Genomic DNA, 12,392 nt, shown 5'->3' on the forward strand with positions numbered 1-12,392 from the left:
TTCCGTAATTTGCAAGGAGACATGGCTAAAAAGTATGCTAGCCAACTAATAACCATTAAATCAATAAAAGATGATACGAAGAAAGGATATGAAGAAACAACCAAGTCATTAGTGGCTAACATAAACCAAAAAGTCTGGGAGATAGGCTTGCAATGTGACATTCATGATCATGATGTGATAATTGGCTGATCCAACATATACCATAATTTACTTGTAAAACAAATATTTTGGTCCTCGTGTACTTAGAAACGAGCCACAATGCACTCGCCACAAGTCCACAACAATCCTCCAGAGTGAAATTCATCATTTTCCCCTGAAAAGGAAAAATAGTTCTAAGCTTAGAGAGAGAGAGAGAGAGAGAGGAAAAACATGTAGTTGACTCACGTGCTCATCATCAATGTGATGTTGTCTCCTTTCAATAGAATCCTCCCTGAACAAATCATAGAATGAATTTAATAACAAATTCAAAACAAGAGAAGCAAGATACTAAACAATGGGGTAAAGTATGTTGAGACTTGAGACCTACCCAATGGCTTTCTAGTTTTTTTCTTGATGTTGACCTCCTCCGCATCCTCTAGTACCAAATTCATGTATTCATCAAACCCCTGCCAAATCCACAATAAGCAATATCAACATCCAGTGTGTCACAAATGAAGAAAGCTATAAAAGAACTAGAGGAATGCTAGACTGAAGGGTGCGTCCTTGCAAAAATCTGGTGAAAGGGTGCCACGATTGGTTGAACATCACCAATGTGCATTTATTAAACGTAAAAGTCAGAGAGCGTTAAATGCACTTTGGTGAAGTTCAACCAATGACGGGGCCCTTTCACCAGATTTTTGCAATGGCGCCACCCAGTCTAGCATTCCTCAAAGAACTATGTATACTATGATACATGGCAGATATCTTCAAAACTATGCATTTAAATAAGGGATTTGCTAGGGTCCATTGCAAAAGGCATTCCGCGGAACATCTGTTGCATGAGAGAGCAGCCACCTAATGAATAATGACAAAATTTGTTGAAAAGTGACCTAACCTCATGAATAATGACAAAATTTGTTGAAAAGTGAGCCTATGTGGCTGCTCTCTCATGCAACAGATGTTCCACGAAATGCCTTTTGCGATGGACCCTAGCAAATTCCATTAAATAAACATATATTTCACAGGAATGTAAATGAATATCTAATGTAAACGAGATCTTCTAATTCTTACCAGTTCTTAGAAAACCCATTTCATTGTGGAGAATATGAAGCGGAAGTTTGACGAGATAAGCCATTTTGTTTACGAGAAAAAAAAAAGAATTCCTTTGACAGGTAAGTCTGCTGGGTTTGTTAAGTTCTTAACTTTCCTCTCAAGCTGATTTTCTAGTTCCACTTTTATGAATTTGGACAAGGCTTCAAATTGAATTCACACACATAGAAAGGTGTATTTTGCTTTCACACACAGAAGAAGATGCACCTTCATCAATGATGTTGACCTAACAAAGATTTACAACCCTAAATACATTTCCAAACATCCCTCAAGATCAAAACTTTTCATAGCCCAAATATTGTCAGATCAAAAATTTTCAAGAACTGCTATAGACGACATAGATGTACAAAATCAGACACACACACAACACTTCTGTAGTTGATCGACGTTGTTCCATTTATTTCTCTTTGAAATCCCAAGATCAATTTTGTATTAGAGCAAGTTAAGATTTCTTAAGAACTTGAATGATCAATTATGGCGATGCATGGTGATTCGTAGTCATAACAAAGGAATGACGCAAACATAGAGAGATGAGCCCGTCTAGATGTAGTGGCACAAATGGGTTGGCTGACATAGATTATTGATGGTTCATGCCACAAAATAAGCAGCTGATCGTTGTAAGGATGCCTAAACCAAAGGGAACAAATTAAATCTAGTCAAAAGATGGAGGATATGAGAAAGCTCTAGAAGGATAAAAAGACCCTTAACAAATCACACATTAAAAGATGAAATGAATGTCAGAAGGTAAAGGAAGGGTGCTACCATAAGCCAAAGTGTAGAGATCAAAAGCTTCGGTGATTCAAATTAATATAAATGTTTAGAAGACGTGAACTCAAAAGATCTAAAGTATAGCTATTTTATCAACAAGCATATTTTCTAGAGATATAGTCCTTGATGAATACAATACAGAGGCAAGCTCCAAAAACTTACGACAAATCTTAAGACTTGCAAAGGAAGAAGCTTATTATGATGGCCCAAAAGATGGGGATGAAGAATAATCAAATGATGGGAATGCTCTGTTTTTTTATGTTGCATCTTGCAAATTAGCATCGCCTTTTGTAACATTACTAACGATATAACATTGTAGGAATCAAGCTTTGGAATGAGGATATTATGAAACAAAACGCTACGCTAATGCAGAAAGGTATGCGTTGAGATTTCAAAAGTTGATGGGTGAAAAGCCAAGAAATGCAGCTTCACTCGCTAGCAGGGATTGACTAACATTGAATATAGCTGAGTGCTAGTAGGAAAGACCTTTAGGATGGGTGAGAGCAACTGGGTTAATAATGCAAAGCAGTGTCAGAACAAAAGGAAAAAAAGCAGCAAAGCATAGAATCCAAGAAGTAGGAGATGAAAATTGGAGTCTCTACCATCTTCTTATCTCAGTCTCCCCCTCGGAGTTGGGAGACCTAATAAAGCTTCGTGGGATCTGATAGTGGAAAGAATCGAGAGGAGATTAGAAACTTGGAAAAGAAATTTAGTGTCTAAAGGGGGCCGATTAACACTGGTTAAAGCGGTGTTAGGAAATATTCCTATTTATTTCCTGTCTTTATTAAAATGTCCGGTGAGTGTGGTGTTGAGGACTGAGCAAATACAGCGGAGGTTTCTTTGGTGGGGATCTAAGGATAGGAAAGGAATTTCGTTAGTGAGATGGGATAATGTATGCCTCCCTTTCAATAATGGAGGTTTGGGTATAAGAAGAATAAGAGAGTTCAATCATGCCCTTTTGGGTAAAATGGTTATGGAGGTTTGGGATGGAAGAATCTGCATTGTGGGTTAAAGTAATAGGGAGCAAATATGGTTTTTCGGCTGGCAGATGGGGATCTGAGGATACTTACAGTAAGAAAATTTTGATGGTGTGGAGAGATATCTATCGGCTGAGTCACCTCTTTGTTGGAGTTATCATGTATAGAGTATATCTTGGTGATTGAATCAGATTCTGGGTTGATGCGTGGTGTTCGAGTGAACCTCTTATGGACCGGTTCCCTGAGCTGTATGCAATGGCTTCTCAAAAAGAGGTATTAGTCTGTGAATGTTTCGAAAGGGTGGGCCTCAATGTCATCTAGGTTCCGAAGTTTCAAAGGAATTTCTTTGATAGGGAGTTGGATTTAGTTTCACAGCTATTGACTTTGATTGGGGGATGTTACATTAAAAGATCCGGGTACGATAAAAGAGTACGGACTCGGGATTCTTCAGGTTTCTTCTCTGTTAAATCCTTCTATCATCATCTGGTGACCATTGTCCTCCTAGGGTTAGCTTCTTTGGTTAGGCGATATCCTTAGGTCGGATCCAAATGATTAACTTCCTATGGAAACGGGGCATGTCGCTTGTTGACCATTGTCCCTTATGCTTGCTCGATGGAGAATCTATTAACCACCTATTTATCCATTGCAAGGTTGCTAGAGAGGTGTGGAGTTTCATTCTTGCCTGATTTGGGATTTGTTGGGTTTTTCCTTGGTCAATTACTGACGTAATCTCTTGCTGGGAGGTAGTGCCTTGGAAAAAGAAAGGGAAGTTGTTATGGAGGATTTACCTACTAGCTACTTGGTGGGTTATTTGGAATGAAAGGAATTCTAGAATCTTTGATGGAGTGGCAAAGTCTCCATATTGGCTATGTGTAAAAATAATTGCCCTTTTTATTGCTTGGGCAAAGAGTCTTCCATTGTTTAAATTTGTCTCGACCTTTGATTTATGGGAGGGGTGGCAAATAGTGTGAAATGTAGGCGAATATAGACCTTTAACAATTCAACAGTGGGAGCCTCCTCCTGAAGATCTATTTAAGGTCAATTTTGATGGGTCTAGTTTGGGTAATCCGGGACCGGCTGGAATTGGAGGGCTTTGTAGGGATTCTTCTGGGTCGGTTTTGAGGTCATTTTCGGGCCCTATTGGGGTATGTGATTCTACTGAGGCTGAGGTTAGGGCAGCATATCAAGGGATTAAAAGAATTGATAAGGATCTTTATAGTAAGACAATAGTGGAGGGAGATTCTAAGAATGTTGTTAGATGGTTATCGGGTTTAGCGACTCCCCCATGGAGATTTTTATCTCTTTTGGAAGAGATTGTTGATTTAATTCATGGTTCTTCTATTGTATTTTATCATGTAAGGAGATCTGCTAATTCTGAAGCAGACTCCCTAGCTAGGCCTGGTGTCTCTAGCGTAGGGTTGGAAGAGTTTGATTTCCTTCCACCCTGAAGCTTTGTTCTTTTGTGTTTTATTTACTCCTTGTATGTTCCTTTGGGGAGATTCTCAGTTCTCTTTATTAATTCATTATTTTACCAATTCAAAAAAAAAAGTAGGGGATGAAGGGAAATATGCTAAACAATTGGAATCGGCTTCTTATTCCGATACCTATTCTTATTCCCCTATAAAGGAAATGGGAAAAATATAATAAAAATTTTAATTGAAAAATCCAATGTAATTTTCATTCCGAGGGTGGAATTAGAATACCACCTCATGGGATGGGAAACAAATTCCAACATTTTCCCTCTTATTCGAGAAAGTTTTGAATTCTTGTTTCCAAGATTTTTACAGAGGATCCACCCTATCCATCTCTCCAAATCCGATGCAGATTCCCTCGAATAGATATTTGGAAAAAATAACCTTAGACCACATATTATCCCCATTACTGAACAATCTCGTCAACTTGGCTAGGAGGGTTGCATTTTGGAGACTGACTTCTTGATACCAAAACTACCAACCAATTAAGGCATACAAACTTTTTGTCAGTTTATCAGATGTACCTTCTCGAAAGTGGGATCCTCATTCTAAAGAGAGTTTCGTTGGTTCTTCTGAATTCTTTCTGCCACAGAGGCCGACATCCTAAGCATTTTTTTTGTTGTTGAGAAATTGCAAACATTATATTAAAGAGAAACAAGAGAGGGGAGGACCCCAATGACTGGGATGGTTGAATTACATCCCAAGCTGAGAGAGAGAGAGAGAGAAGAAAAAAAGAGTGCAAGACAGCCACAAGGAGGAGGTAGCACAGCAATTGTAAACTAAACCTCTCCACCCCTGAACAGGATAAACCCCTCTCCACCCTGGCATCATACACATCGGTAAGAAATACGTTAGAATATTCGATGGGGAAGTTTTGAGTGCAAAACAGCTTCAAGGGGGAGGGAACGCAAGAATTCCAAACCAAACCTCTCCACCCTTGAACGTGCTAAACCTCTCTCAACCCTGGCATCCTAAACATATGTTAGAATATTCGATAGAAAAGTTTTGAGTAGGGTTATCCAATCTGATAGGGATAGGTATTTTCATTTCCAACACTCAAGTTTAGATTCTATTCTACCCAGAAAATGATGTTATGTTGGAAAGCTTGGATATGAAATGGAGTTGAGGTCATTTTGTAATGCAATGTCATTTAAAAATACAAAAAATGGCTATGTTTTGCTAACCATGGTTAGGAAAAGGTTTTAGGATTTTGTGGGCCCTACAAAATGAAACCTGAATAGGTTTGTCTTGGGGCAAAAATTGAAAACTTTTAAATTCAAGAAGCTTTAATATCTAAAATTAAGTGTCTTTTGTTTATCTAGGGCAACTTACAATAAGTAAAGTTCAAACTTCAAAAAGCCAGTTTAGCTATGATTTGGCCGACACTTTAAATTTATTTCCGAAACACTTGACGTGTCATGTCCGACACGACACCCGTGTCCACACGTGTCGACACTCCTTTAGACACCTTTAAATGTATTGCTAAAGTGTCAGTGACTTTATATGTATGCATGTGTATGAGTGTGGCACTATTTCTAGATTTTTAGCGGTTCCATTTCAGATACCTTGTATCCGTGTCGAAACTCGGCAAACAAATATGTGTCCACAGATCATGATTACATGTGCTTTCTATTTTAGCCGTGTCCCCGTTTCTAACTTTTTGGAATTTGCCGCGTCCGTGTCCGTGTCCACAAATCACAGCAGTTAAGAGAGGCAGTTTTCAAAACTTTTCAATTACATAAAAAGTACCGGTTCATGTTTCCTTGTCGTCACATTATTTTTATTTTACTCTGAGCAATTTTAAAATAGAAATTAAGGCTTTTAAGTTGATCAAGGAACTGAAATTGTTCCAAAACCGATGGTTAAGATTAAATTAGAATTTAAGGTAGTATGAAAATGTTTCATATCCCAAAAATAAAGTGCAGATGAAAATAGTAGGGATCGTTATCTAAAAACAAACAACAGTAACAAAAAGAAAGGGAAGGTCAGGAATGAATGCAAACAGTAACAGTGAAGTATGTACAAAAACTAATAACTTGTAATTGCATGCTTAATAGCTTGTAATTGCATAAATTAATACTCCAGTTCTCTGCCCTTGATGAAATTTTCATTTCTGCTTCTTAATTAAAAAAATCTGTTACTCTTTCAAACCCTGCACCAATAAACATTTCTCTGTTGAATGTTTGATTATTTGGTTTTATTTTCTCTCTTTTGTCTTTTTTCCCCCTTTACTCTTCATTTCATTCGGCGTAAAATGGACGTAAAACAAATTTTATGCTCATTGGTCGATCTGAAAGAGTAACCCTAAAAGGCTAAAACCCTATCTGAGCAATTCACTATACAATATGTCAATCCTAAAACCCTAAATCCTTGAAATATTCCAAACATAAGTAGAAATCCAAACCAAAACGTAATCCCGTAAATAGGCAAAAATGACATAGATTCCAACAAAGAGAAGAGAATTCATGAAAATAAAAATAAGAATAAGAATCCAACTTACAATTATACGTCCTTCAATCCTCAAATCCTTCTGCTCGAAAAGCCAAATCTGAATGCGCGCTTTCTGATAGCAATTCAAAGAATAGATTAAAAAAATAGCATAAATACATGAGATAAATCGAGAGAAAGTGAAGGTGAAAAATCAATCTGACTTACGCTCTGAAGAAACCTGAAAATGAGATTCTAAAGCCCCAAGATTCCCAACCAAACAATACATGAAAAAAGAGAGAGAAAAAACAAAGAGAGAATAGAGAAAGAAGATTAGAGAAAGCAAAGATAAAAAGAAAGAGAAATGCAAATGAAATTTACAAAGAGAGGAGAGAGAGAGAGAGAGAGAGAGAGAGAGAGAGAGGTTACAATGGGTTGGGTCATAATCCTTTGAACTCTAGTGGTCGCCATGACTGCAACTAAATTTACTTTCTCAGTTTCAGGTTTGTTGAAAGGAAAGCAAAAACCCTAGAAAAAACTCAGGAAGATACTCGAGAAATAGGGAAATTTATATGGGTTTTTATAGGCTAGTGTTTATTGGCACTACCATGTTTTAATAATTGCACAAAATCATCTTGTCTTTTCTATTCCATTAACTTCTTGGGAACTATAATAAACTTTAACAGCTGTTCAAAACAGAAAAGACAAGAATGAGGAGTGCAATATTAAAACTTGGTAGTGCCAATATCACTAGGATTATAAGAAAAACAATGGGGCCCACGATACTAGGTGATATACCACCACTGATCGGAGGGTTAGGATATATGGAAATGATTTTCGGGGAACGGATTATCTGTGGGGCCCAAAAATTGAATTGTTTAGATCACCCAATATTATGGGCCACAATTTTCTCTTTTTGAGACTCAATACTAGGTCATATGCCATAATTGCTTTGTTAAAACCTCTACAATTATCCAATCATGGTGTGACCAACTGTAGCCATATTGATGAATCCGATATAGGGCTGGCAATTTCACCCGGGAAAGCAGGGATCCGCCCCGCCCCGCTTGGGGAGGGGATTCCCCGATTTGAGTAGGGAAGGGGAAGGGAAAGGGGATTTAAAAAATTCCCTGATGTGGGGAAGGGGAGGAGAAGGGGATGGAGTTGGTCCCGCCCCGCCACGCATTAATGCCATTTTTTTCTTGTATTTTTTAAGTGTTTTTTTTTTTTGGGAAAACTACTAGAAACCCCTTTGAATCAAAACATATCTACAAGATTCCCCAAGAATTTTCATAATTTCCATTACTACAGCTTTGTCCCTGAAATAGCTTTTTATGTTTTCTTTTACCCATAATCCATTGGGTATTGTCCCTCATTATATTAGTATATTATCCTTAGAAATCCCTAAAATCTCTCCATCGAACCATCATTGTAAGGCAACATTAAATTCTTTGAAAATCTCCCTCCCCCAAATAAAGGCAGCATCTCTCTGATGAGTGATGAGATTTTATATGGTGTGTGTAGACACCCCATTTTGACCGAACCTGAGTTCGAGTTGTTTGTGCGAAGCTTCGTCAAATCAGTGAGCTGGGGTCCCAAATTGAACCCTAAGCTAGGTTAGGGTCCCCTATAGGTCCCCGTAAAATTTCGTTGGAATCCGAGCTCGTTTGATCAGCGAACGAGATGAATCAGTGTCGTAGTGTAAACTTGTAAGGGGGGTGGATTAGCCGAAGAGGGGGTGCATCTTTGAAATGCGAAATTCCGATTTTGTCTTTCGCTAATAGGACAAAGCGGCGGAAGTGCGCTTATAAATTCGCACACTTTATCCATTTGGAGTGCCAATATCAACATGATTTTTTTTTATAAATATGAAAAATCGAGATCACTGTTCATTCGAAAAAAAATCCCGAGAGAGAGAGAGAGAGAGAGGGATCGGCATCATTTTCTCACCTTCTCCGGCTACCTCCGGCTAGCTCCGGTCATCTTCCCCGCTCCTCCATTTCCCCACCATCACTCCATCATCCTCCTCTTCTTCCATCTTCATCAACACCTTTTCTGCAAGCCCTCTTCTTCTCCTTCTCCGATCGGATCCACCGGCAACCTCCTTCTCCGATCCAAGCTCCGACCGCACCGCCATTTCTCCCACCTCCAAGCTCCGACCGCACCGCCATCTCTCCCACCTCCAAGCTCCGGCCGTATCTTTGCTGGATTCCAGATCTGAGATCTGAAATCCTAGATCTGAGATCTCAGATCTGAGAAAAGGGGGAGAGGAGGCAATTTCTAGAAAGAGCAGAGGGAGAGAAGAAGGAGAAAATCCTTCCCGCCGGCCAATACCCCACCTCCTTCGGCCAACATTCTTCCACCGCCACCATTTCTGCAACCCAACTCCTCCGAACACCACCATCACCACCTCCATTTCTCACAAACCCTTATCCACCAAGCTCCGATCGGCCACCTCCACTTCTTCTTCTTCTTCTATTTTCTCCACCACGATAAACCCACCAACCAACACCACCACCCATCTCTGCAATCCGATCAACCCCTCTCCCCAAAAGAATTCGAAACCCTCTTCTTAACCCCCAATTTCACTATCATCAGACCCCACTCTCGACAAAACCCATCTCAAACCCACATCAACCCCCCATCACTGCAATTGAAAACCCCACCAAGTTCCCTCAACCCATTTTATAACTCCAGCCAAATCCTTCCTCCGGTGATTTTCGCTATCCCCGGTAATCATTACCTCCGTCACGTCCTACTATTGCTGCCGTCCGATCAAAAAAAAAAATCTCTCGGAGCTGATCTCGTGAGGAAGGATTCGATCTTAGAAATTTGAGTGAGAGATAAAGCTGAACAAGAGGAGAAGGAGAAAGAATCCGAGGGCGCTGAAAGTCGGCAACCATTCGGTGATTGCCATTGACCACTTTCTACACAGGTCTGTGATCAATCTCTCTTTACTCATAGCTAGATTTTCTTGGTTTTTTTTTCTAAAAATGTGCTGTGGGTTATGTCCCCTTTGTTATAAACATTATTGGTCTGATACCTTTGAAGGTCTAAGAGCATAAGCCATGCCGGTCCCCTTTATGTTTAAATGTTAGTACCATGAATATTTGATGATAGTATCAAGTTGTCTCATATCCCCTGTTCCGATTGATAAATATTTCCATCATGAAAGAGGAAATGAATTTGAGACAGTAGTAAGGCCGAGCATCTTCTATGAGGTAAAAAGGCCATCAATCATCGACTACATTAAGTGTAGTTCAGAGCCGGCTCATAATGTGGGACTTCGTTTTGAAGGGTCATATTTTGAAAAGGAGTTCCACCTATTGAATAGATACTTCTCGAGTTGCCCATTGGTTGCTTATACATGTTTCTTATATATAAGTGAACCTGCGCATATATCTGTTCGTTCATGTATTTGGACTTGATGTGAAGTACTCTTGTTCTGCTCCACTTTATGTTCACCGCCTATATGTATAAGGAACTCACCAGATTCCATGAAGGTTACTGAGTTGCCTTTTCTTCCGGTTGGCTATGGTTTTGGAACCTCGTTTGTTGTACTTTTCTCTCAGTCATGTGGTGAAATATACACAAAAAAGCTGATGTTGGGGCTGATTTTACTAGAAAAATAGAGCAGGGAGTCCCTGAAGATGATCCTTGAAATCCTGCTGTTATTGCAGATTTGGTTGGAGACATTATGGTGTCCGTAGCAGCCCAACCTCAGGGGACTTGCTTAGTCCAAGTAGGTTTCCCCTCTTAGTTTAGCAGACTTACTTAGTCTTTTAGACACCATTATATGGTAGTTCATCTCTTCCTCATTGCAAGGGCAATGATAAGGTTATTTGGAGCCTGTCTTTGTGTTTTGTGGCTCACCGTTTTTTTTGCACTTGAATCTGCACAAGTTGATGCCCCCTGTTATGCACCAAAATTTATAAAAATCAGAAATATCATTGCATGCATTTGTATAATTTGTTGAAAATTTAAGATTCTTCTTTTATGTTAAGTTTTGAGTTAGGTTCTGAAGATGAATGGACTGTTCAGGTAAGACTATCTTGAAAGCTTATCATACTTTCTTTTATTTCATTAGGCTACCCAGCGGCTGGTCTGGGCTAATTAATTTTATAAATTGTTTAATTGAAGAAGGAAATCAGATGATTTGCACTATTCGATGTCCTTGACACGAATATCGTCTGATTTCAAGGCGGTTTGTAGAAATATTATACGTGTAGGAAATCAGATGATTACTTTGGCATCATCTGATTTCATTGGAGTCCCCGTATTGGGGTTTGTGGTTGGCTTTGAAGTGTTTGATATTGTTTTACTTCGTTAGGCTACCCAACGGCTGGTCTGGGCTAATTAATGTTGTTTATCATGCTATGATTGCTATTATTATTGTTTATCATTTTCAGCTTAACCTCAGAGAGATTGCTTTGATTTTGATAAATGGTATACCCATAGGAGGCATGCCTTGCCTCATTTAGAGAGCCTTTGAATCATTCGTTTGTGTGGTGATGTTATCGGGGGAGTCTTTGACTCATTTGATCTTCATTGTTGTTATTAGGGAGTCATCTGTCTTGGCTTTGTAAGTATTTAGCCTTTAGAAGGCCTGCTTGGCCCCATTTGTAGAATCCTCTCTGAGGTTGCACCTCAATTTGTACCTCTGTTAATTAGAGACCAATTTGGTCAATTAGTTGTCTTAGCCTTGCTTACCCCCTTGCAAGGGCAATGATAGGGTTACTTGGAGCCCATCTTTGTGTGTGTTTGGGAGACCCGCCCGGTCTCATTCTCTCGCTAATCCTCCTCTTTGTGCGCCGTTTGGTTTTGAGAGAACACCCTACTCGGCTTGGCTTCATACCCCTACCCTTATGGGTATTGGGTTGCACATTTGTTGCACCCTAGGGCTAGGTAGCTGTCCGGCCCGGCTGGGTGTTTTACCTCTGCCAAATGTTCAAATTCGTGTTTCCTTTTCTTTTAGAGAGTCTTTGACTCATTTATCTTTAGTTGGTGTTAGTGGAGTCTTTGACTCATGTTTCCATTTCTTTTAGAGAGTCTTTGACTCATCTATCCTTTAGTTGGTGTTATTGGAGTCTTTGACTCGTGTTTCCATTTCTTTAAGAGAGTCTTTGACTCATTTGTTTGTGTGATGTTGTTATCAGTGGAGTCTATCCTTGTGTTGTTGTCAGTGGAGTCTTTGACCCGTGTATCCATCTCTTTTGAAGAGTCTTTGACTCTTGTATCTCTCAGTTGCTCTCTTTTGAAGAGTCTTTGACTCTTGTATCTCTCAGTTGCTCCTTTTAAAGAGTCTTTGACTCTTGTATCTCTCAGTTGCTCCTTTTGAAGAGTCTTTGACTCTTATATCTCTCAGTTGCTCCTTTTGAAGAGTCTTTGACTCTCGTATCCCTCAGTTGCTCTCTTTGAAGAGTCTTTGACTCTTGTATCCCTCATTTGCTCTCTTTTGAAGAGTCTTTTACTCTTGTATCCCTCAGTTGCTCTTTTTGGA

General features: G+C 39.4%; 1 protein-coding gene across 1 annotated transcript; it reads right to left on the reverse strand.

Annotated features, from left to right (window-relative positions):
* Positions 1 to 89: 89 nt before the first annotated feature.
* LOC143863733 (uncharacterized) lies at positions 90 to 7,460 on the reverse strand. Its single transcript, XM_077374490.1, has 6 exons — positions 7,322 to 7,460; positions 7,121 to 7,147; positions 6,966 to 7,028; positions 527 to 605; positions 385 to 430; positions 90 to 313 (listed from the first exon to the last, which is right to left on the reverse strand). Exons 1-6 carry the CDS (start codon positions 7,361 to 7,363, stop codon positions 304 to 306), a joined length of 267 nt encoding a protein of 88 aa, XP_077230605.1. The 5' UTR covers positions 7,364 to 7,460; the 3' UTR covers positions 90 to 303.
* Between the last annotated feature and the right edge of the window lie 4,932 nt (positions 7,461 to 12,392).

Source organism: Tasmannia lanceolata, unplaced genomic scaffold, assembly GCF_043159265.1.
Source record: "Tasmannia lanceolata isolate RefF3 unplaced genomic scaffold, GAP_Taslan_0.1 ptg000044l, whole genome shotgun sequence".
In the NCBI taxonomy this organism is placed as follows: domain Eukaryota; kingdom Viridiplantae; phylum Streptophyta; class Magnoliopsida; order Canellales; family Winteraceae; genus Tasmannia; species Tasmannia lanceolata.